Source organism: Ambystoma mexicanum, chromosome 3p, assembly GCF_040938575.1.
Source record: "Ambystoma mexicanum isolate Mex_15411 chromosome 3p, UKY_AmexF1_1, whole genome shotgun sequence".
Lineage (NCBI taxonomy): Eukaryota > Metazoa > Chordata > Amphibia > Caudata > Ambystomatidae > Ambystoma > Ambystoma mexicanum.
This window is the reverse complement of record NC_090925.1, coordinates 118,014,512-118,038,355: the sequence shown is the minus strand read 5'-3', so window position 1 is coordinate 118,038,355 and position 23,844 is coordinate 118,014,512. Positions and strand designations below refer to the sequence as shown.

Below are 23,844 nucleotides of genomic sequence, written 5' to 3'. Positions count from 1 at the left end.
CTGAACACCATTGTTCGGAGTGTGAGGACTGTATGTTCATGACAGCTAAGGCCCTGAAGGAGCGTAGGGGGAAGCTGGAAAAAGGTAAGACGTCTAAAACTTCTTCTTCCTCGACAAAGTCGAGACATTTGTCTCCTCGTCACCATTCACGCTCCAGGTCTCGAAGCGGGTCCCATCACTCCTCGAGATCGAAGCACTCGAAAAGGAGACGCCGAAGATCCCCTTCTTCGTCCTCCTCTTCCTCTGTTTCACCTAAGAGAATCCCTTGCCCCACGAAACATAGTTCCCGGGCTGAATGGGAGGAATTCCGAAAAAATATGATGAGCGTCTTCGAGAAAGCGGCCTCGACCCCCTCGAAGACTGCCGAGAGCGATGCTGTGGTCGAAAGACCCGAAGGTCCAAAACGCTGCGAGTCGCAGCACCCGGCGAAGGAAGCTTCTCGAGCGTGTCACGAACCCTCGAGTAAAGCAAAGACCTCGAATCCTTCTTCGGACGAAGGTTCCGTCGACGCCGAGGTCGGTGTCTTCGACGCCGTTGTCGAAGGGACCTTCGGCACACGGGTCTGTCGACTCGACGCCATCCTCAACACCGGCGTCAACGCCAAGGAAAGTCACGGTTGCGGCGCACCCAGGGGCTGTTCCCAGGTCTTCGATGACGATGTCGTCGAGATTGTCGATATCCTCAAGCAGAATCCCAATTCTATCGAGGACTTCGAGGCCTCCACCTTCTTTTTCGACGCCACGTTCGAAGCCTTCGACGTCGGCGTCGACGACATCGACGTTTTCGACGCCGATTACGACAAGTTTGGCACCCTCTGCCTTGGAGATGGATTTCACACCCTTTGTGAGCTCAGACCAATTGAGAACAATGTCCTCAATTATGGAAGAGGGAGAACTATCTGACCAAGAAGAGACATTTGAGTTGCAGACCCAGTTCAAGAGGAGTTATCCTCAGAAGAACGCAGACTAAAGGAACTCCATGATTCCTTACATGAGGCAAGTGGCTTAGACACTTCCCCAGAGGTGGAGTTCACCTGGCCAGACCCGGGGGAGCATGCTGAAACCCCTTATAGAGCCTTAATGGCCAGGATTACAGAATGTATGGGGTGGTCAACACCTTCACAGGATTTCCAACAGGATGACCTCATGGATATTCTTGATAAAGGTCCACAGGAGGATCCTGTAGTACCTTTTCATAAAGCTCTTCAAAGGAAAATCATGACGAACTGGGAAACCCCAGATGTCGTTCCGGCAGTAAATAAAAAACTGTCTACTAAATACAGGGTATCTTCTGCAGACCCTGAGTTTTTGTCCAAACACCCATCCCCAGAAAGTCTGGTGGTACAGGCAGCATCTTCTACTGACATCAAGACTGCTTACCCTACCGTCCCACAGGACAGGGACGATAAAAAATACGATGCTATGGCTAAGAAAGTCTTTTCGGCATGTAGCATGGCGTTAAAATCTATTAATGCTACTTGCACCCTTGCTAGATTTAGTCATACACTTTGGGAGTGTGCTTCTACAGCAGTTGACTGCATCCCGGAGGGAGAGGAAAGGGAGGGGTTCCTAAATATCATAAAGGACGGTAAAGACGCTATGTGCGAAGCCCTCCAGACGGGCATTGACTCGGCTGACAGTATCAGCAGAGCAATGGTGGCAAGTACAACAACCAGGAGATTTGCTTGGTTGAGAAAGTCTGGTTTTGCCCCAGATGTGCTAGCCAGCCTCTTGAACATGCCATTTGATGGCTCTTCTTTGTTTGGGAAAAAGGCGGATGACAGTTTAGAAAAACTGCAAACATCAAAGGCAGCAGCAAAATCCCTAGGCGCTGCAATCTGTCAGACACCTTTTCGTCCCACAGGAACCTCTGCGAGAGGCAAGTCTTTTCGCTTCTACTCCGCATTCGGAAGAGGTAGAGGATGACCGGCTCAAAGGGGACAAAGAAGAACTACCCGAGGTGGACGGGGTAGATATTCAAAAGCCGCAGCAACAGCAGGTGCCTCTTTACCATCGGCATCTGCATCAGCCGCCCCAAAACCACACTCTGAGGACTTCCCTCACAAGACACCTGTAGGAGGCAGGTTAACTCAATATCTGGCGGAATGGCAGGCTATCACGTCAGATGCTTGGGCATTGGAGACAGTTGCACAAGGTTACTGCCTGCCTCTCCTACGCATACCTCAGAGTCATCCACCGGGGATCAGCTCTCGAAAAGCTCCGGATCCGCTCCTCTTGCAGGAAATCTTAGACCTGCTAGAGAAAGGTGCCATAGAACCGGTACCTGTAGCGGAGAGGAACAAGGGCTGGTACTCCCCTTACTTTCTCATACCAAAGAAAGACAGAGGACTGAGACCCATCTTGGACTTGCGAGAATTGAACAAATTCCTCAGAAAAGACAAATTCAAGGTGGTAACTCTCTCTCAGATCCTTCAGGCCCTTCTGTTCCAGGATTGGTTGGTATCTCTGGACCTTCAGGACGCTTATTTCCATGTGCCAATCCATCTCAAGCACAGGAAATACCTGAGGTTCGCAATTGGCAACTCTCATTATCAATTTCGAGTGCTGCCATTTGGGCTGACCTCCGCCCCGAGGGTCTTCACCAAGTTAATGTCGGTAGTGGCTGCAAGTCTAAGGAGGGAAGGGATTCACGTCTACCCTTACCTGGACGATTGGTTGATCAGAGCTGTATCTTCGGAACAAGCTCAGATCCAGCTAGATCATGTTTGCCACTCCCTTCACAGACTGGGCTTCTCCCTCAATTTAAAGAAGTCACAAATTATACCATCGCAGAGACTCCAGTTCATCGGAGCGATCCTGGACACTTCCCTGGGAAAAGCCTCGCCACCAGAGGTGAGGGCTCAAGATATTCTACAGATGGTCACTAAGTTTCAGAATGCCCAACGTCTCCCAGCCTTCGACTTTTTGAGGTTGCTAGGCCTCATGGCATCCTGCATTTTCCTAGTGCCAGAGGCTCGCCTGAGAATGAGATCTCTCCAGTGGGCACTGAGAACTCAGTGGTCACAATTCTCAGGGAGAATGACAGATCTTCTTCAGGTTCCCGACAGGGTGGCTCGAGACCTTCAGTGGTGGGCCTGTCAGGAGAACATTCTGAAAGGAGAGCAGTTTTGGCAACCCTGGCCGGAGGTAACAGTAGTCACGGATGCCTCACTCACGGGGTGGGGAGCCCACGCCAACGACTTGACCATCAGCGGTCGTTGGTCTCCATCGGAATCCAGACTACATATCAACCTGTTAGAGCTGAGGGCCATCAGACTTGCGCTGAAGGCTTTCCTGCCATCTGTACAAGGAAAGAATGTCCTGATAATGACGGACAACACAGTGGCCATGCATTACCTCAACAAAAGAGGAGGCGTAGGATCACTACCTCTGTGCAGAGAGGCGATGCAGCTGTGGTTTTGGGCACTCCAAGAAGGAATCTCTCTATCGGCAGTTCACCTAGCCGGAGAGAAGAACTTGACAGCGGACGCTCTGAGCAGGCAGAGCACAGTCTCCCACGAGTGGGAACTAGCCCAGGAAGTCCTTCAAGAGATCTTCGCCCTTTGGGAAACCCCTCAGGTGGATCTGTTCGCCACCAGTGTCAACATGAAGTGCGATCTGTTCTGTTCAAGGGAATTTCCCCCGAGAGGAGCTCTGGGAGACGCGTTCATAGTGGACTGGGAGTTTCCACTCCTGTACGCGTTTCCACCGGTCCCTGTCATTCCTCAAATGATCGGGAGGTTGAGAAGATTCTGGAAAACCATGATCCTAATTGCCCCGGATTGGGCCAGGAGAACGTGGTACCCGGACCTTCTAGACTTGCCCATCTGCCCTCCAATTCGACTTCCACTCAGAGAGAATCTGCTCTCACAGAAGGGAGGTCAGGTTCTCCATCCAGACATCAAAACCCTCAACCTTCATGCTTGGCTTCTGAAGGCTGAAGTACAAGGATTGGGACCTCCCTGATGACGTTATGGAGGTGTTGCTTTCGGCAAGAAGGCCAGCAACAAAATCTTTATACCGCTGCCGTTGGAACAGATTTTGCAGCTGGTGTAGGGAAAGGAATATCGATCCCTTTTCATGTGTTACACCAATGGTTTTGTCCTTCCTACTTTATTTAGCGAATTCGGGCCTTCAAGTTGGCACCATCAAGGGCAATCTCGCAGCGCTATCCATCTTTAAGCGCACTGCGGAAGAACCATCCTATTTCAAGTTACCCTTGGTAATACAGTTTCTAAAGGGGTTAACTAACGTTTATCCCCCAAGACCATTCCAGGTTCCTCTATGGGATTTAAATTTAGTCCTAACTTTCTTGATGGGTACACCTTTCGAACCGCTCCACTCTTGTTCGTTAAGATTTCTTACCCTTAAGACTGTTTTATTAGTAGCACTTACATCTGCTAGAAGGGTGAGCGAGTTACAAGCTCTTTCTTGTAAACCCCCTCATACAATCTTTCACAAAGACAAAGTTGTTCTGCAAGTGAAGCCTAATTTCCTCCCAAAGGTGGTTTCTGAATTTCATATCACACAGAAGATTACCCTTCCATTTTTCTATCCTCCTCCCCATCCCGGGAAAGAGGAAGAGAGGTTACACAGGCTGGACCCAAGAAGGGCTTTAAGTTTTTACATTAGTAGACTGGCTATGATAAGACAAGCAGACCAGCTGTTTGTAGGCTACGCAGGTCACAAGCTGGGGCTACCGATAACTAAGCAGACTATTTCCAGATGGATTATTTTAGCCATTTTGGAATGTTCTAAACCGGCAGGAAAAGAGCCCCCTCAAAATCTTAGGGCTCATTCGACCAGAGGTATCGCAGCTTCATCGGCCCTCAAAAGAGGAGTGCCGGTTCGAGACATATGTGCGGCTGCCACATGGTCGTCCGTCCATACCTTTACACGGTTTTACAACTTGGATTCCTCCTCCAGTCAGGAAACTAGGTTTGGAAGGGCAGTATTGCACTCTATTCATCAATAAGAGGAAGCATGAAGTCAGTACTCCCACCTCCAATAACAGAATACTGCTATGGGAGCCTATCTAAGATAAGGAATACGTCGGAGGACACAATCCCTTCGAAGAACAAGTTACTTCTTACCTTGTAACGTTCTTTAGATGGGATGTTCCTCCGACGTATTCCTTATCGACCCTCCCATCCATCCCCGCAGTACTACTTCCCTTGTTGTTGCAGTTTACGCTCCTTCAGGGTGATTAGTCTAGTCCAGAAAGAATTATTGTGGGCTACAAAACGGAACTGAGCAAAGGACGCTGCGCGTGGCCTTTATAGGCAGGATGACGTTGACGTCGATACGGCGGCTGTCGAGGGACATCGACTCGGCAGACGTCGACGCGCAGCGCCCTCTAGAGAGAAAACATTTCCGAGGCCAGCAAAGCTGGAAAGAGATATCTAAATAAGGAATACGTCGGAGGAACATCCCATCGAAAGAACGTTACAAGGTAAGAAGTAACTTGTTCTTCTTTAGGAACCACCTTTCACAGTTAAAACATAGAGCTAAAAAAAAAAACTAAAAGACTCCATCTGCTTTACATTTCTTTGTAAAGTACATATACTCAATAAGATTTTCCAAAATTTCCATTTGCATTTTGTGTTATGCTAATGGGAATATTGTGGCGTTCATCCCCCGTTCCAGGGACTGGAACGGTGCATACCGGCCCGGCAGCCCAAGTTATCAGCCCAAGCAAAGCGAGGGTGGATAACAAGGTCTCTGGACCATTATCCCCCCATTCCAGCCCCTGTAATGGGGGATGAAATCCATTAGCACCGTAGGTTTCCAAAACGGGAACCCAGGGTGCTAAAAAAATGATTTTTCTTCCTACACCAAGATGGCCACCGTGGAAAGAGAAGGCGGGGTTCCATACAGAGCCCCTCTTCGCTTTCCATGGCAGCCTGAAGAAGGAGAAAAGAGAACCCTATGACCATATTACCACAAGCACATTTTTCTTCCCTTTCAAACCTATCCCAATTTCCAATACCTTTACCACAAAGCCACTTTGACCCCATGTGTTGTCCCTCATGGTCATGGTCAGTAGCCAGATTGTTCGGATCATGACCTTATTCCATGACCCGGACAATCTGGCCACTGCCCATGGCCACAGGCTACACTTCAGTCACCAAAGGTATATCCTATCACTATTTTTGTACCTACATTATGACACTTGTCAAAATATAAAACACAGGCACATTTGCAAAACCATGCTTTCAGTTCCTTGCCAATGCTCCTTACACAAGTTTGCTGGAAATCCACCCATGTTTTTTTTTCAAAAGTGTCAAATGTATGCACACACAATAGTCATATAACCTAGTCCCCACTTGACAAAATCCATTCAGACTTTACGAAAACATTACTTTCGAATGGATTGTGTCCTCCCACGTATTCCTCATCTTAGATATATTCGCCAGCTTGCTGCTTCTTTCGGAAAAAATATTCACCAGTGGGCGCTGTGCTTGAGACCGCGTACCTTGGTCCCTCGAAGGCCGTCGTCGAACGTCAACGTCATCCATCGTATAAAGGACTGGAGCCGCGCTTGTAGGTTCAGTTTCGTGTTTCCGAGCTTCTGCTTTGTGTATCGAAACGGTGCGTCAGTTTTTCTCATCGAGAAATGTCTTGTTCCTCAACCCCGACAACGCCCAAGACGGGTTTTAAAAAGTGTCTCAAATGCAGAAGAAAGATGTTCATTACGGATCCTCACTGCAACTGTCTTTGGTGCTTTAGTCCTGATCACCGAGTCGACGAGTGCAGGTCATGTCAGGCGATGTCGAACAAGGCTCTTAAGGAACGCCAAGGTAAACTAGCGGTGGCGGAAGAGTCTTTCAAGTCTGCAAAAAGACTAAAAGACTCGAGAGAATCGAGAAAAATATCTCGTCATGAGTCGAGGCGATCGAGGTCGAAAAGTCGCTCGAGGAAGTCCTTTTCCTCATCATCGAAAAAATCAAAAAAGCGACATCATAGATCTTCGTCCTCTTCTTCTTCCTCGCCCGGCAGATGGTTAATTTCGTGTCCTTCGAAGCATGATTCCCCAAAGAAATGGGACGCCTTTAGAGCTTGAATGCTAAACATTTTTGAGAAGGTGGCCCGACCCCCTCAAAAAAGTTGCGTGAAGAGCATGCCCCTGTCCACTCTAAAGGTGACAGAGGGAAATCCAAAACGTCTCACACTAAATCTGATAAAAAGTTGAGGGCGTCCTCAGACGATGATTCTCCAGCGCCTCATGAGACTATACAGAAACCTTTGGTGTATAAATCGAGGTTGCCTAAGGACAAAATGGCGTCCTCATCGTCAAAGCAAAAATGAGTTGGCGAGAGTGCACAGCTTGTTCGTATTCTTGTCTTCTATGGTGTTGTATTTTTGGCTTCAATTAGCTAATAATTAGTAGGGTGCAGCCCACTATTAAGTGCCACCGTGTAGGGCACTAAAGTAAACTGGAAAAAAGAAAGACCTAGGCTAATCAGCCTTCGGTGTGGGCCACACACCCTTAATACCCACTTTGGGTTAAACAATTTTCTTATGTCCTTATATTGATTTAGACCCAACTTTAACTTGTAGCAAATATTTTTATTCATCCAAAAATTGTATATTTTCAAAAAAACATTGTAGTATTTTGTTCAATTTACCAATTAGGCTAGTGCTGAGACTAGGGCAAACAATAACCCTATGACTAATGCATTTCAGAACAATTCCTTCCTCAGAGCCGAGTTATATATGCACTACTGGTACTGTAGTGACATCATGTGCCAATACATTTCAACTGACATGATACCATTCATTAATCCATTTCAAATTACAAAAGATGATTCAATACCATAATTGCAGAATCAACAATAAGGAACACGATAATCCAATTAGACAGGGCGCCCACAGTTGAAAACAGACATTTATACACAGACAAAGGAAAAAGAAAGAGAAAGTATACTAAGTTCACTTGCTTTGAGTTTTCACCATAATTAAACAGTTACTTAACCTGTAGTGGTCAATAATGTGCTGCTTAATGTGCACCATTCTCATGCTTATAAGATGATTTACCAAGTCCTATATATTACAGGTAACACCATTCAGCTATCGACTCGACGTGTCCTTCGACAAAGCTGTCGAAGCCAAAAATGGCATTGATACCTTCGGCCTTGGTGTTGAAGCCTTACTCGACATCAAAGCCCTCCTCGATAACCTCAGGGATTCCTTTGAGCGTATCGAAGCCGTTGTCGATTCAACGCCTTTGTCTGGGAAATCTTTCATACCGGTTCTCAAGACGACAACTATGGCTAAGGCTAGGTCTGTTCCACTTTTACCAGAAATTGTTTTTCACCCTCAGCTCAGGCAGTAATTATTTTAATCTGTGTCCGCTATTTTTGAGGAACAAACCTCTGATGAGGAAATTAAATCAGCTGGTGTTCCATTTGGGACAAGAGAAGTCCCTGAGGAACTGGTAGATCCTAATTCAAAAATGTCAGACCTTTATGACTGCCTACAATTGGCCAGTGGCCTAGATACCTCACCTGAGGTAGATTTTGAAAGGCCTGACCCCACAGACAATGCTGAACCGGGGTATAGGAACCTCGTGGGAAGAGTGATAGATTTCATGGGGTAGAAATCAGTGTTCCCAAGATATGACCAGGACGACTTAACAGATATTAGTGATGAAGGACCTCAGAAAGACCCAGTCCTTCCCTTCCACAAAGCTCTTCAAAAGAGAGTTATGACAAATTGGAAGACACCTGAATCTCTACCAGCTGTAAATAAGAAATTTGTAGGAAAGTATAGACCTACTCCCTCGGATCCAGAATATTTATCTAAGCACCCTTCACCTGAAAGCTTGGTGATTCAAGCTGCGACTGCGAACAGACAGTTGGCTTATCACTCTATGCCCCCTGACAGGGACAACAAAAAGATTGATGCCAGGGCGAGGAAAGCTTTTACTTCTGGTAGTATGGCCCTTAAATCTACAAATGTGACTTGCACATTAGCTAGGTTTACTTACACCCTGTGGAGCTGTTTAGATGCAGTGGCTGATCACATCCTGTCGGGTGAGGAGCGGGATGGTTTCCTGGTGATAGTAAAGGATGGGAAAGAGTCTATGGTGGAGTGCCTCAAGTCAGGACAGGATACCGCAGAGAGTATAAGCCGATCCATGGCATCTAGCACAGTCTTGCATAGATTTGCATGGCTTAGAAAATCTGGTTTTGCATCTGATGGACAAGCCAGATTACTCAATATGCCCTTTGACGGCTTTAGGTTGTTTGGCAGCAAGGCGGACGAGAGCTTGGAGAAGCTGCAGACCTCGAAAGCGGCAGCAAAATCACTCAGCGCCGCTATAAGGCAACCTCAGCAACACTGTTATGCAGGTTCATCTTCCTGGAAGAGTCGCCCTTTTTGCTTCTATTCCTCTTTTGGAAAAGGGAGAGGGCAGGCCAGTCAGAGGGGACAACAAAGAAAACCCTTCGTGGTGGAAAAGGGAGAGGAGCTAGACCAGCCACAGCAGTGGCTACTACCTCCTCAGCCACTGCTGCAGCCACTGCAAAGCCACTTTGAGGCCTTAACCCACAAGACCCCGATGGGAGGCAGAATCACTCAGTATCTGGACGAATGGCTGGGCATTACGTCGGATGCCTGGGCACTAGAGATAGTGACCCATGGTTACTGTCTTCCTTTTCATCAAAGGCCTCAAGATCATCCACTGGGAGCCAACTCTGTAAAACTTCCAGACCTGCTCCTTGTGCAGGAAATTTTAACCCTGCTAGAGAAAGGTGAACTAGAACATGTACCTGTAGCGGAGAGAAACAAGGGTTGGTACTCCCCTTATTTTCTCATTCCCAAAAAGGACGGAGGATTGAGACCCATCTTGGACTTGAGAAATTTGAACAAATTCCTCAGGAAGGACAAGTTCAAGATGGTGACCCTTTCTCAGATCCTTCAGGCTATTCAGCTTCAGGACTGGCTGGTTTCATTGGACCTTCAGGATGCTTACTTTCATGTGCCAATCCATCTCAAACACAGAAAGTACCTGAGGTTCGCAATTGGCGGATCTCACTATCAGTTTCGAGTTCTGCCATTTGGGCTGACCGAGGGTCTTCATCAAACTAATGGCGGTAGTGGAAGCGAGTTTCAGGAGGGAGGGGATTCAAATCTACCCTTACCTGGACGATTGGCTAATCAGGGCAAGTTCACCCAAACTGACCCAGGGACATCTGGCCATGACCTGTTACTTACACCTACACAAATTGGGCTTCTCCCTCAATTACAAGAAGTCACAAATGATTTCGAGCCAAAGACTCCAATTTATCGGAGCGGACCTGGACACCACCTCAGGGAAAGCCTCGCCTCCCGAGGAAAGAGCTCACCACATTCTGCAGATGGTAACAACATTTCATTCAGAATGGCCAACATCTACCGGCATTCGACTTCCTAAGGTTGCTAGGCCTCATGGCATCCTCATTTTTCTGGTGCCAGAGACTCGACTGAGGATGAGATCCCTTCAATGAGCCCTCAGGATTCAATGGTCCCAGTTTTCAGGGGAGATGTCAGATCTTCTACAAGTCCCGTCCAAGGTGGGTCAAGATCTACTTTGGTGGGCTCACAAGGAAAATATCCTCAGAGGGGAACCTTTTTGGCAACCATGGCCGGAGATAACTGTAGTAACGGATGCCTCACTCACAGGGTGGGGAGCCCACACCAATGATCTGACAATCAGCGGTCGTTGGTCTCCATTGGAGTCCAAACTACACATCAGCCTGTTGGAGCTGAGGGCAATCAGACTAGTGCTGAAGGCCTTTCTGCCCTCTGTACAGGGAAAGAATGTCCTGATAATGATGGACAACACAGTGGAGGCGAGGAGGCGTAGGATCACTCCCACTGTGCAGAGAGGCAATGCAGCTCTGGTTCTGGGCAATGCAAGAAGGAATCTCTCTGTCGGCAGTTCACCTAGCCGGAGAGCTGAACACGGCGGCGGACGCTCTGAGCAGGCAGAGCCCAGTCTCTCACGACTGGGAGCTAGCTCAGGAAGTCCTTCAAGAGATCTTTGCCCTTTGGGGAACCCCTCAAGTGGATCTGTTTGCGACCGGGGCCAAGCGGAAGTGTGAACTGTATTGCTCAAGGGAATTTCCCCCGAGAGGAGCTCTATGGTGCGCGTTCATAGTGGACTGGGTATATCCACTCTTTTACGCGTTTCCTCTACTCCCTGTGATGTGGGATTTTGCTTTCGGCCAGAAGACCAGCAACAAAATCCTTATACCGGTGTTGTTGGAAGAAATTCAATAAATGGTGCAGGGATAAGAATGTGGATCCTTTTCAATGTACCACTCCCATGGTGCTTTCCTTTCTATTACATTTAGCCAACTCAGGGCTCCAAGTTGGAACTATTAAAGGATATTTGGCAGCGCAATCTATCTTCAAGCGCTCTTCAGAAGAAGTTTCATATTTCAAAATGCCTTTAGTTATCCAGTCTCTTAAAGGGTTAACAAATGTGTTCCCTCCTACACCATTCCAAGTTCCCATTTGGGATTTAAATTTAGTTTTGAAGTTTCTTATGTGTGCCCCTTTTGAGCCTTTACATTCTTGTCCTTTAAGGCTCCTAACTTTAAAAGCGGTTTTACTAGTGGCTCTAACTTCAGCCCGCAGGGTGAGTGAGTTGCAGGCGCTCTCTTGTAAGCCTCCTCACACGGTTTTCCACAAGGATAAAGTTGTTTTAAAGGTCAAGCCTTTTTTCCTACCTAAAATAGTTTTGGATTTCCATTTGTCACAGAAAATCACTTTACCATCCTTTTATCCTCTTCTGCACGCTAGTAAAGAGGAGGAAAGATTCCACAGACTAGACCCTAAAAGGGCTCTCAGTTTCTACATATCCAGACTGGAAAGATTTAGACAAACAGATCAGTTGTTTGTCAGTTATACTGGACACAAATGGGGCCTCGGTGTGTCCAAGCAAACTATATCCTGATGGATTATCCTAGCAATATCTGAATGTTACAAATTGGCTGGGAAGGAGCCTCCACATGGTTTAAGGGCTCATTCAACCAGGGGCATAGCAACTTTCACGGCTCTTCAGAGGGGTGTCCCAGTGCAAGACATTTGTGCTGCGGCCACTTGGTCATCAATGCACACTCTTACAAAACATTATTGTTTAGACACCACTTCTTACCAAGGAGGCCTTTTTGCAAAAGCCGTCCTTCATTCTGTGCATAATTGAAGAACTATGGTACTCCCTCCTCCTCTAAATTACAACTGCTATGGGAGTCTATCTAAGATGAGGAATACGTGAGAGGATGCAATCCATTCGAAGAACAAGTTACTTACCAACTGTTACTTACCAACGTTCTTTAGACTTGATGTTCCTCCCACGTATTCCTCATCGACCCTCACAACCTACCCCTCTGTACAGTTCTTACGCTCGTTGCACTTGTACTTCCTTAAGAGCCTGACATCTGCTGACACAAAACACAACTGATGCGACCATTAACATCGAAAAAACAGAACTGAACCAATGGGCTTGGCTCGAGTCCTTTATACGATGGATGACGTCGATGTTCGACGGCGGCCTTCCAGGGACCAAGCTACGCTGTCTTGAGCACAGTGCCCTCTGGCGAAAAATGTTTCCAAAAGAAGCAGCAAGCTGGCGAATATATCTAAGACGAGGAATACGTGGAATATCCAGTCGAAAGAAAGTTACAATTGGTAAGTAACTTGTTCATCTAGATCTATAATCTTTTTGCAAATCTTTGTGTAGATTCGTCAAATGGCAACACATTTATAAGCCTTTACAATATTTTGGGTCCCCCCTCTAATTTTGCCCCTCTTCATAAAATCCCACCAAATTTCGCAAAACCATTTATATTTAGATCTATTATCAGTTTGCCAGATTAAGTGTATATTCGTCAAATGGCACCTCATTTATAGGCCTTTAGATTATTTTGGTACCCAACCTCTCATTTTGCCCCCTCTTGACAGAATCCCACCAAACTTTGCAAATTCATTCGGAATTAGTGCAGGAATCTAATTGGTAGATTTCATGCAGTTTCATTAAGTGGCGCCAAAGTTATAAGCCATCCAAGAACTGCTTTTCACCAACCCTGTAATGCAGAGGTGTCTGTGAACTTCACAGGACAGTCCGCGAACATTCGGACTGTTCGGTGACAAAACACCTGTTTTTTTGCTTCTTGCAGCCATATCTCATCCCATCCTCATCACCCCTCACATCCCCAGAGATTATTTGATAAGTTTGACAAGTGCAATGTTGTGTTTTTTAATATGTTTTTACTGCGATGTCCGTGGACAGCAGCCGAAGTCTGCAAATCCAAGATGGCGGGCGTTTCCAAAAATCTGACGCACTTCACGCTTTTCATCATTCAATCAGTGGGCGCGTCCGCGGACCGGACCCAAATATTACTAATTTTTTTGGACCTAATGTTTGGTCCTTTAAAAAAAAAAAAATACTGGATGGATTTTCACCAAATTTACAAAAGCACGCTTTCGGGACCAAGCCGCCGCTCCTGCCGCAAATTTTGTGAAAATCCGTTCAGCGGTTTGGGCTGTAGGCGTGAGCAAAGTTTTTCTCCATTCTGTCTATTGAAAAATAAATAATATGGCACCCCCATATAAGTTCCCCCCCCCCTGGACAAAACCTCACCAAACTTTGCAAAGAAATTCAGAGCAGACCATATGCTTATTTTGCAAAGAGTGGTCCATGGGGAGCAAAGTTATAAGCCGCCCAAAAACTGTTATTCCTATGGGTTTAGCAATTTAACCATAACTGCATGGCCGCTACCGCTGGTGATATCCACAATAAAACAGCATTGAAGTGAATAACATTTATGTACGGTGTCCATACTCTGTTTGACCGACAGTGCATGAAAAAGTTCTGTGAGTGCGGAACCATCGGTGGGGATTCTCTCCCCGTTTTTGAACATAGTTAATAGTACTTTACCATTCCAATGCTTAAAGTTTTTTACCTGCATGTCAGACATGTTTTTTCGAGCGAAACAGGGTGCCATTGGTGTGAGCCATGTGTCCCATTTGGAATGCTCGCCAACGAAAGTGGAAACTTACCCAGACTAAACGTAGTTGAGAGCTAAGAAAAACCAACAAAACCTGTGACATTCCATCGGTGTGGGAATTGATGACAATCTTAATCTGGAGGACCCCTGTACATGTGAGCCATGGTAGCATTTTTTATATCATTATTTGACTCTGCTGTCATCTCATGTATATACACATGGGCTGAACAACAAGGAGGGGGAGGGGGCAACACCAAGTTAAGATTGTCATTACTTCTAACTACAAACACATTTCATGGGTTTTGTTGCTAGAAATTGGTTCATCTAGACTCTCTCTTAGCTAACTTTTTTTCAATGAATTTCAAGGATTTTGGCACACTATATCTTATCCAGGGCCCACTTGCCATGGCCTTCACCAGTGGCCACTGTCCAGTCCGAAACAATTGGGAAAACAGACTGGCACTGGCTATGGCCTTTGGCCATAGACCATAAGCCTCTTACGAGTAAATAACCAGGTCCCACCAGGCAAACAGTCAAATAATTAGGCAAAAAGGTCTTGGCCCACATATCTGTCAGTTGTAAATGATCATGTCCCACTGGCCATGGCTTCATATGTCCTTTAGTAGCGAATAACCATCTACTACTTGCCTACAGCCAAGGTCTGCTTAAAGACCATGGCGTAGTGGCCCCAAGCCGCTTCATTTATTCCTGTGATATTTTCTACAAAAATGTTCCTGAAGAGAACATCACTGCGTTCGTAGAGGCACCTCCTTCAATTCCCGCTAGAACAGTCCCTTCAGAAATGCAATGGTTTCCGATACCCGAGCTAATAAACAAACACTGCAAAATTACAGTTTTTCCCTTCCCCACCTCCACCCTATATTTGTACATTTCCCTCCTCCTTTTCTGGTTACCTTAAAGCCCCCATTGCGCACTGTGAAAATCCCACCTTACCCTCTCCGATTTGCCTATTACCGTGTACACACTTTTTTGATTGAGCCTTGTGATTTTCTTACTGTAATCCTGTGAGATTCCCACATTAAGACGAAAAACGAACGGATTTAAAACGGTTTACCAACCCTCTCCAAAGTGCCCAACTCCCCATTTTGGTCCTATTTCGCCCTTAACAGATCTACCCTGGTCTGAAACATCCCCTTTCCCTCCTCCAAATATTATTTTGGCACTTTCGTATTTCCACAGGATTATTGCATGAATTATTTTCATAGAGCAAAAAAAGAAATGTAAACTACTGGGCGGATTTACATCAAACCAAATAAAAGAATATCTGCAATGCATTGTGCCCAAGTTCTTTCTCATTTGGTGCAAATCTGTCCAGCTGTTTTGCTGTGTGAACATTCAAAGTAAGCACCTTTTCGTCTATTTGAAAGTGAATGGGCTTACGATGAGAGAATCTTTTTTATAGGCTTAGTAACATTTGAACCTCTTGGTGAATTTGCCCCAAAATGTCCAGTTTGGCGGGACCTATGGCAGTGAATTGTTTTGCGACATTTCAGCCACATCCGTGCAAATCAAATGTTTTTAGCAATAGAATGTTTGCAAAAGTCAGTGGTTCAAAGGTGGTATATTAACTATAGATTAGGGACCGCTGTATGTGTGTATATATGTATATATGCACATACAATATGGTACCGTTTCCTTCTATGTATAAAAAGGGGAGAAAGGTTGTAGCCCACTTTACAAAGGCATGTCCTGTATAGACTCTCGGCATGGCTAAATCCGCTGAAAAGAACATGGAATGTAGCATGTTGGGGATGGGGGATCCAATGGAATGGTATCAATTGGAGATGATGTGGAGAGAGAACTGTAGCCTCTCTTCCTCTGTACACCTCTACTCGGTTGCAGCTTGAAGTGGGAGGAGAAATATGTAAGCATAAGTCCCACGAGTGCAGGAAATGCATGCTGATGATGTCCACCCACGTAACGCTCGATCCACCTGGAAAAAGGAGGAGGTGACCACCAAAAGTAACTGTGGATTGGAAGTCGATGAAGGACTGGGGCATTTCCTGTTCATTTGTGGAAATTATGTTCAGCTGAGAAAGAGGCTTAGGCCCCATTTTCTAAAGGCCAAAATTAAAACGTATTCACCAGCCCTATTCTATATAAGGAAATGTAATGCAGGGTTCGAAATTGAGATTTGATGAGCAGGAGCTAAAACCAACTCCTGGGCGTTGGGCGTCACCCTGTAGGCAAGAGCTACTGAATGGGAATCAAGAGCTACCAGAGATGCTCCTTTAACTTTTTGTTCATTTTGTATGAACCATTGTGTTTAAACGTATATTAGATGTGGTCAAATTCTTCTTTATAAACATTCTCAAATACTCAAAGTTAATGTCAAAGTTACATGTTTGGAAGGCACCAGTTGGGCCTAGGAGCCAACCGTAGCGCCTGGTAGCTATTAGTTTCAAGCTAACCAGGCTCTCCTAGGTTATTTTATTTATTTATTTATTTATTTATTTATTTATTACATTTGTTATACACCCAGACCCTGAGGTACCACAGTGTAGTTACAGACATCTTAAAGATAGATTATTTAAACATTATTCATACAAGCAAAAGAACATCATATTACAGTTTACAGAATCAATTACAGCAGAAATACATTTGTGTATGTCAGACAAATGGGAGTCAATGTTGACTGAGGGTAAAGGGAATGTACCTCTAATGATGATTAGCCAACATTGAATTAGTATTTGTTGAACAGCCACGTCTTTAGTAGCTTTTTGAAGCATTGGAAGGAGTCTTAATTTTCATATTGAGTGGAAGAGTGTTCCAGTGTGTAGGGGCCAAGACTGGAAAGCTGCTGCCTCCCGCTCTAGAGCTCTTATAAGGCGGGATTGTCAGAAGCGATTTGGAGTTGGATCTGAGCATTCTGTCCATTTCTTTTTTAGTGACTGAATTATTGATGTAACTGGGTGCTTTCTTGGCAAGACATTTATGGGTAAGGCATAGTCTTTTGTAAAGGATTCTGGCCTTGATAGGTAACCAATGTACCTCTCTTCTGATGTGAGAGATATGGTCTGACATTTGTAATCCTAGGACTGTGTGTAGGGCTTTGTTTTGGAGGTATTACCCAAACTGACCTTTACAATTGACCTTTTGCACAATTGACCTAATTATAGTGGTCCTAATTGACCTTCTGCACAATTGACCTTTATATTATTTTAGTTATTTTATATATGTATTGGGTTGGTTTTGGATTATAAATAATATAAGGGGATTGGGTGGGGGGGGTGCAGGGGTTTTTGGATTGGGGGTGATGCGGGGTTTACCCCCGCATATATATATCCTAATTTACCTTCTAAATTAGGTCAATTCTCCCGAGGTCAAAAGTGAAAAGGTCAGTTAGTATGCAACCGTTTTGGATGAGCTGTAGTTTAGTTAAGTTGGCATTGGAGGTGCCTAGTAAGAGTACATTACAATAATCCAGTTTGGAAAGTATTAACGCCCTTGCTAGCGTGATGTAATTGGTTGGTGTGAGGAATTGACGGCTTAGGGCTATAAGTTTAGCAGTGAAGGATGTGGATGAAGCTAATGCATTGGTATGTTTAGTCATAGATAAATTAGCGTCTAAGTAAACCCCTAAGGTTTTGACCTGTTTCAGGACAGGAATAGGGATACCGTCAATGTTAATAGGGCTATAGTCGGCGTGGAGAGAATTGATTTTGGTTGGGGCGCCCACGATCTACGTTTTCTCATCATTGAGACAGAGGCTATTTAAGGCCATCCAATTTTGTATAATTGCATAGAGATTTTTAATTAAGACGGCGCCCTGTTCATAATTGCCCACAATTGGTATGAGGATCTGGGTGTCGTCGACAAAGATGGTATACATCACCCCCATGACATCCAGTGCTGCAAATAGAGGTTTTGTGTAAGCATTGTAGAGGGTGGGAGAAAGGCATGATCCTTGGGGGACACCTATAGGGACTGCTATGGGATCTGCCGCCCCTTTCCCTATGGAGATTCTGGATGTATGTTCCACTAGGAAAGATTTGACCCAGGGGGTTGCTTCGTTTGAGAATCTGAAATCATTTGCTAGAGTAGTACAGAGTTTATCATGGTCGACAAGATCAAATGCTGCGGATAAATCTAGTAATAACAATATGCATAGTTTACCTGCATCCCTAATGGTATCCATCTGGATTTTCAGATCTAAGAGCGCCATTTCTGTGCTATGGTTGGGACGAAATCCCGATTGTCTGGCCCCTAGAAGCTGGTTTTGTTCTAGATGTGCTTGGATTTGGGAATAAGCTATTTTGTCAATGATGTTAGGCTGGAAAGGGACAGTTGGGCCCAGAGAAGGTTTTTTTAGCAGCGGGGTTACCCACGCTTCTTTAATGCTAGCTGGCCCACGTTCATGCAGAACGATGCGTTGACAACGTTGGTGATAATGGGATTGAGGGTAGGAGCGCAAAGCTTGACTAGGTGCGCTGGGAATTTATCTCCTTTACAGTTAGAAGCTTTTAAATTAGCTATGGTTTTTAATACTAATTCTTGGGTGACTGGGGAGAAGTGGAATAGAGAATTAGTGTTATCAGGGGTCACGTTTGAAATAGAGACATGGCCATTTTTTTGGGCTAATAGTTTTCTTTTGTTATTGATTTTGTTTTGTAGTAGATCAATCTATCGTAGTTGTTTTTTTGTAGATGTGTTCGAGGGATCTTTTAGTTTGTCTAAGTGATACTAATTCTTCATTAGACCAGAAATTGTTGCGTTTCTCAGCCTTTCGTATTTTTGTTGTCACTGGTGCTAAAAAATCTATAGTGGTGGTGAGGCAGTTCGGGTAGAGGTTTGCGAGTAGACATGGATTATTAATGTCTACAGGGTTGGTTGAAAGGTTTTCACTCAGGATAGGAGAGAGAGTGTCAGCTGTGAGTTTCCGGATATTTCTAGTTTCATAGGTTTCCATTCTATTCATGGTGTCTTGGTGTTTACCGATGCTGCTTAGGGTGAAGTTAACACTATAGTGGTCTGTCCAAACTAAGGGTAGGATAAAATCTATGGTTACATGTGTGTTAAGCATAAGTAGCCTATCAAGGATTCTTTCTTTATTATGGGTGGGGGATTTCTCTAATTGAGTGAAATTCATATCTGTGACCGCCGCGTAGACTGTGTCTGATTTATGGTCAGACTTGTCATTGAATCCTAGGTTGATATCTCCAAGTATAATACATTTGGTATTAGGTTTGAGATATGGGATGAATGGTAGCGGGATATATACATGTGGGTGGGTGTTATTGTTGTGAGATCTATACATAAGTAAGATATTGGTGGTAGTTTTAGGGTCAGACATTATTTTGACTAGGAGTTTGTATCTGTCTATTTGTTCAAGAGGGCAAGCCCTGATTTGGATATTGGCTTTGGCTATTATGGCCACACCGCCTCCCTGGGCGTTGGGTCTGTCCGCCCTGAGAATATTGAAACCTGAAGGGATGGCCGGCAGGAGGAGAGGGCCGGAAGCTTGGTGTAATCAAGTTTCTGTGTCCGCTAGGATGTCTAGTTGATGGCCAATAATGTAGTCATTGATCTCTATGGCATGAGTGCCGAGTGAACAGGCTTTGTAAGCGCACCTTTGATGTTGAGAGGGTGCTTTGAAGGATGGGGTTTGAGTGTGGTAGGTGACTTAGATCCTATGGTGTTTAGTGGTCGTTTGGAAGTGGCTATGGGTGGTGAAGTGCATTTCTGCGCCACCGGGAGAAGGTTTTGTTTATGAGGTTTTGGATGATACGCTATTGGGTTGAGCTGTGGGGAGAGTTGTGCTGACCTAAGGCTTATTTGGCATTGATACAGTAGTTTAGTTTGTGATCTTAGTCTAGATCGTCTAGTCGTACCCTGAATAGGCTTGGTGGTAGTGGGGTCAATGTTAGTAGGTGCAGGGTTTGTGTTCAGCCTAGGCAATATGACCGTGGATTTGATTTTGTTGGGGCTACTGGGACTACTTAGAATATTGATATGCTCCGTGTTGGGCAAAAAGGCGGGTGTGGCAGGCAGAAAGGGCATTGGGCATGGTATGGGATGATGTCTCTAACATCCAATTTTAGAAAGGCTGTTTCCCTCTGCGATAAAAACATTTCCTGTACATGGGATACATTCATTGATGAAACGAAATGGAAATATGATGGCTACTAGTAGGATTAGCATATTAATAGGTTATTGAATATTGGTAGAATAACGACTATGCTTGGCATTCCGGGCCAAGCGCATACTTATTGAGTACAAAGCACTATGGAGCTGATATCATTTAGCACTATATTTTTCACTTAGCAGTTTACAGTAAGATATTTGGAAGTTTATGTACACCATTAGACTGGAAGCACGTCAAATAGTGTGTGGAACAAGGGCTGTGATACCGTCTAGACTGAAGACTAATATATCACCATGTGGTTCACAAATCACAGATGGTCATAATATTGTGGCATGGAGTATGTGAAAGATAGTGAGCTAAAGACTCTGGGTAAGTCTCTCGTAACCAGGACTAATGTCTGGCAGAGGGACTCCCAGGACCCCCCTTGTTAATTTGCATATTTAAGTAACTTTGGGTGTCACCCTAAGTTACTAGGGGAATCCAGACGTGGACCCCTTGCTCACTATTCTTAGAGAGGCACAGATCCACCCTACTGATGAGGTCCAACCAGACCGAAACACGTGTCTGGGGTTTCTGTTGGTACTCTTGTTCAGAGGAGAATTGCCTAGCATTTCGGTGCTGGACTGCCCCAGGGCAGGACTGATATATTTAGGATATTTCTTCTCTGTGAAAGATAGTGAGCTAAAGACTCTGGGTAAGTCTCTCGTAACCAGGACTAATGTCTGGCAGAGGGACTCCCAGGACCCCCCTTGTTATAATGGAGTATGTGATATCATGAACAAGACAAATTCACCAATCAGTGCAGATAAGGCACTAAGTGAGCATCAATACTGTACTGTTATCGACAAGAACATATTGCAGCATTAAAATAGTGAAGACAATATATCGGTTAGGTGGATTTGTAAGGTTGTACTGATAGAATATTTCAGCTCCATATAACAGGGCTGAAAACAAGTGTCAAAGTCAATGGAAGATTGCAGAGCGTTCGCGTGAGAAAAGGATATTACTCACGATTTGTAATGCACAGTGGTAACGTTCCTTTTTCCCGCCCGGCTCCGACAGGCTCGGGACAGGAGTGGCCTTGTGGGTCTGGCCTTAGGGGAGGGCCGGCTTCTCGCCTGCCGGCAAATCAGGCTGGAATAAAGCAGAGGCTCTGACCAATGGGGCTCATGCAGTGTTTCCGGGGCCGTGTCTATAGCAACAACAGACATCAATGTTGCTGAAGGTGCCATAGTGATTCAGGCGACCATTTTGGAATGGCGGCGATCTCCGTGAAGTGCAAACTCGAAACAAGGAAAAGGGCATCTACTGGTCTGGACGAAGCAATCCTTTCTCGTACATGGCGGGCTGCGGTCACAAGCATGTAATATCAATTTACATGCGGTATGGGCATTTCAGATTCGGATGAGCTGGGCACGGCTGATACATCATATAAAAGGCTTGCTGCCTTACCTCACGAAGGAAAGGCCCCTCCCTTGAAGGCTGTAGATGCTGCTCCTGCAGCTGGAGTGAGCTTCTCCTCCTTGGTTATGGTGGCACTGGTTATGGTGGCACTGGTGAGGGCTTGGGACAGGAGTGGCCTTGTGGGTCTGGCCTTAGGGGGAGGGCCGGCTTCTTGCCTGCCTGCAAATCAGACTGGAATAAAGAGGAGGCTCTGACCAATGGGGATCATGCATTGTTTCTCAGTGAAATGCACTAACTCGAAAAAAGGCAAATGGCATCTACTGATCTGGTCGAAGCGGTTGTTGCTTGTAGATTGCAGGCTGCCGTCACAAGCATGTAATATCAATTTACATGCGGTTAGAAGCAGGAGCTAAATTTCTCCCAGCCCCCACCCCACCAATTTCGGAACCTGGAAATGATGAGGAAGTCATTTTTAATCTTTATGAGAATGTACGGGAAGCTATTATATATAGGAATGTTTTAATGGAAAAATGCAATTAGGAATTTTTATTGGATCCTGCTTTTTGAATAGGCGCTTTTAAGGGCTATTTTATATTATTTTATGTTGGGTTATTTGGGATGTTGGGGTAATTGAATTGCGTAATTATTGTATTTTTTAATGGAGAAAAGTGAATAAAGATAATTTGACTTTTTCGAGGTCTGTTACCCATTAACTTGATGTACCACAAACGGTGCCATATTATGTAAGTAGTAGAGCTTACCATGGTAACACCTGACGAACGTTGGTAGACCTGGGCATATAATGGCCAAAGCTGGAAAATGGTCCAATTACCGGCAAATGCTAATATGAGGCCTGTAAAAAAAAGTCGAACTATTGGCATTGTCAATGTTTATTTTACCTGTGGGAACATGGCGGTTTTGCAGACCCCATACACCCTGTAAGATTCTGCCCTTGGAGGGATAAAGATCACTGGGTCTTGAACAGTTCCTGCCTCTAAGATCCCAACATCATGCTCTCGCAGGACCGGGGTATAATGCAGCCGGATGCCAGAGCTGTCCACTCGTCCTGCAGAGACAGAATATAGAAATTACACGAACATTCAGCATCATTCATTCTGCATGCAAACGATGCTATGTTATGAACAAGAATGCACATTTCATGAACAGGTCCATGAGGTGGTCCTCCCAGTACTTTTGGGAACACAGATTCATGATTAACTTGACCAAAATCATGTTGTTTGGGAGTAGTAGTGCCTTTGAGAAAATCTGGAAAGTTAAGGAGTATTTAAATTGTTAGGTAAAGTTTACACCTAAGACACTTCTGCTCAGGTGGACAAGTGATCAAAAGCTCTCTGGATCTGGCCTACATTCCGGTAAGCTTGGGCCATATTGATGTACTACTGTGTCTCTGACCCACAATTTACAAGGAATGATGCACAAAAAACAATGTGGCACAAAGAAAGCTATCAAAAAACACACACTTGAGGTCAGCCCTCATTAGCTGAAGACTGTTCATTCCCTTGGTGTAATAAAGGTCACCGTCATTGACATGGAGGTTGAGAACATCAGAACACCATCAGGTTATTATACCCAGGACTGTTTAAAGGTAGATGAGGCAGAGAGGGAGTGCTATATGTATTCTGTTGGAAAAGGAAAGGAGTATAAAAGTGGCATTTTGGCATATAGATCTGTTGAAGTTGAAATAGGAGCAAAAGGTAGACTGACAGCTCTAAAGCACTTTCAGGTAGATGATGTACTTATGGGAACAGTACAGCACAACTGAAAAATGTCATGAATGTCGGAGTCAGAACTGGCTTCTAATCACTTCATTAGTCTGGATTGGTCCTAGAAAAAGATGAGCTACTGTTCCTCAATCTATTTAGATATTAAGGGGGGAATAGAGGGAGTGTGGTGGAGACTGCCCAAAGGAGTGAGTTGTGCATTGCAAAGTGATCTTGCAAGGACTGTGTTCTAGCAGTGGTGCATTTTCCACAATGAATCTTGACACCGTATATGCTTCACACAATTCTATATTAATTTCCATATTTAATAATAATCAAATAGGCTCTACATTTATTGAGAATCCCTTCAAGGGTAAGGAGGTGCCAAGGGATGGGAAAGGCATGTGAGGCAGTACTTTGGGAATATCAAACAAAATGTTTTGTTTGATATTCCCTAAACTAGCCCTTCATCCCGTTGCTCAAGGGTGATCATATATAGTTCCCTCTTACAATTTCCCAACAAACACTGGAGAAATACCCAAAACATGAATTTCCAGATGAGTGATGCATGCAGGCTTGACAAGTCAGGACACGTGTGTGTGCTGCAACGCTGCTCT

The 23,844-nt window shown here is 45.0% G+C and overlaps 1 protein-coding gene across 1 annotated transcript in view; it reads right to left on the bottom strand.

Moving 5' to 3' along the window:
• LOC138580141 (putative DBH-like monooxygenase protein 2) overlaps positions 1–23,844 on the bottom strand; it is a 460,802-nt gene that overhangs the window by 261,528 nt on the left and 175,430 nt on the right. Inside the window, exon 7 of the mRNA XM_069650458.1 lies at positions 22,406–22,572. Within this exon, the coding sequence (XP_069506559.1) occupies positions 22,406–22,572 (167 nt within the window). The remainder of the gene's footprint in view (positions 1–22,405; positions 22,573–23,844) is intronic.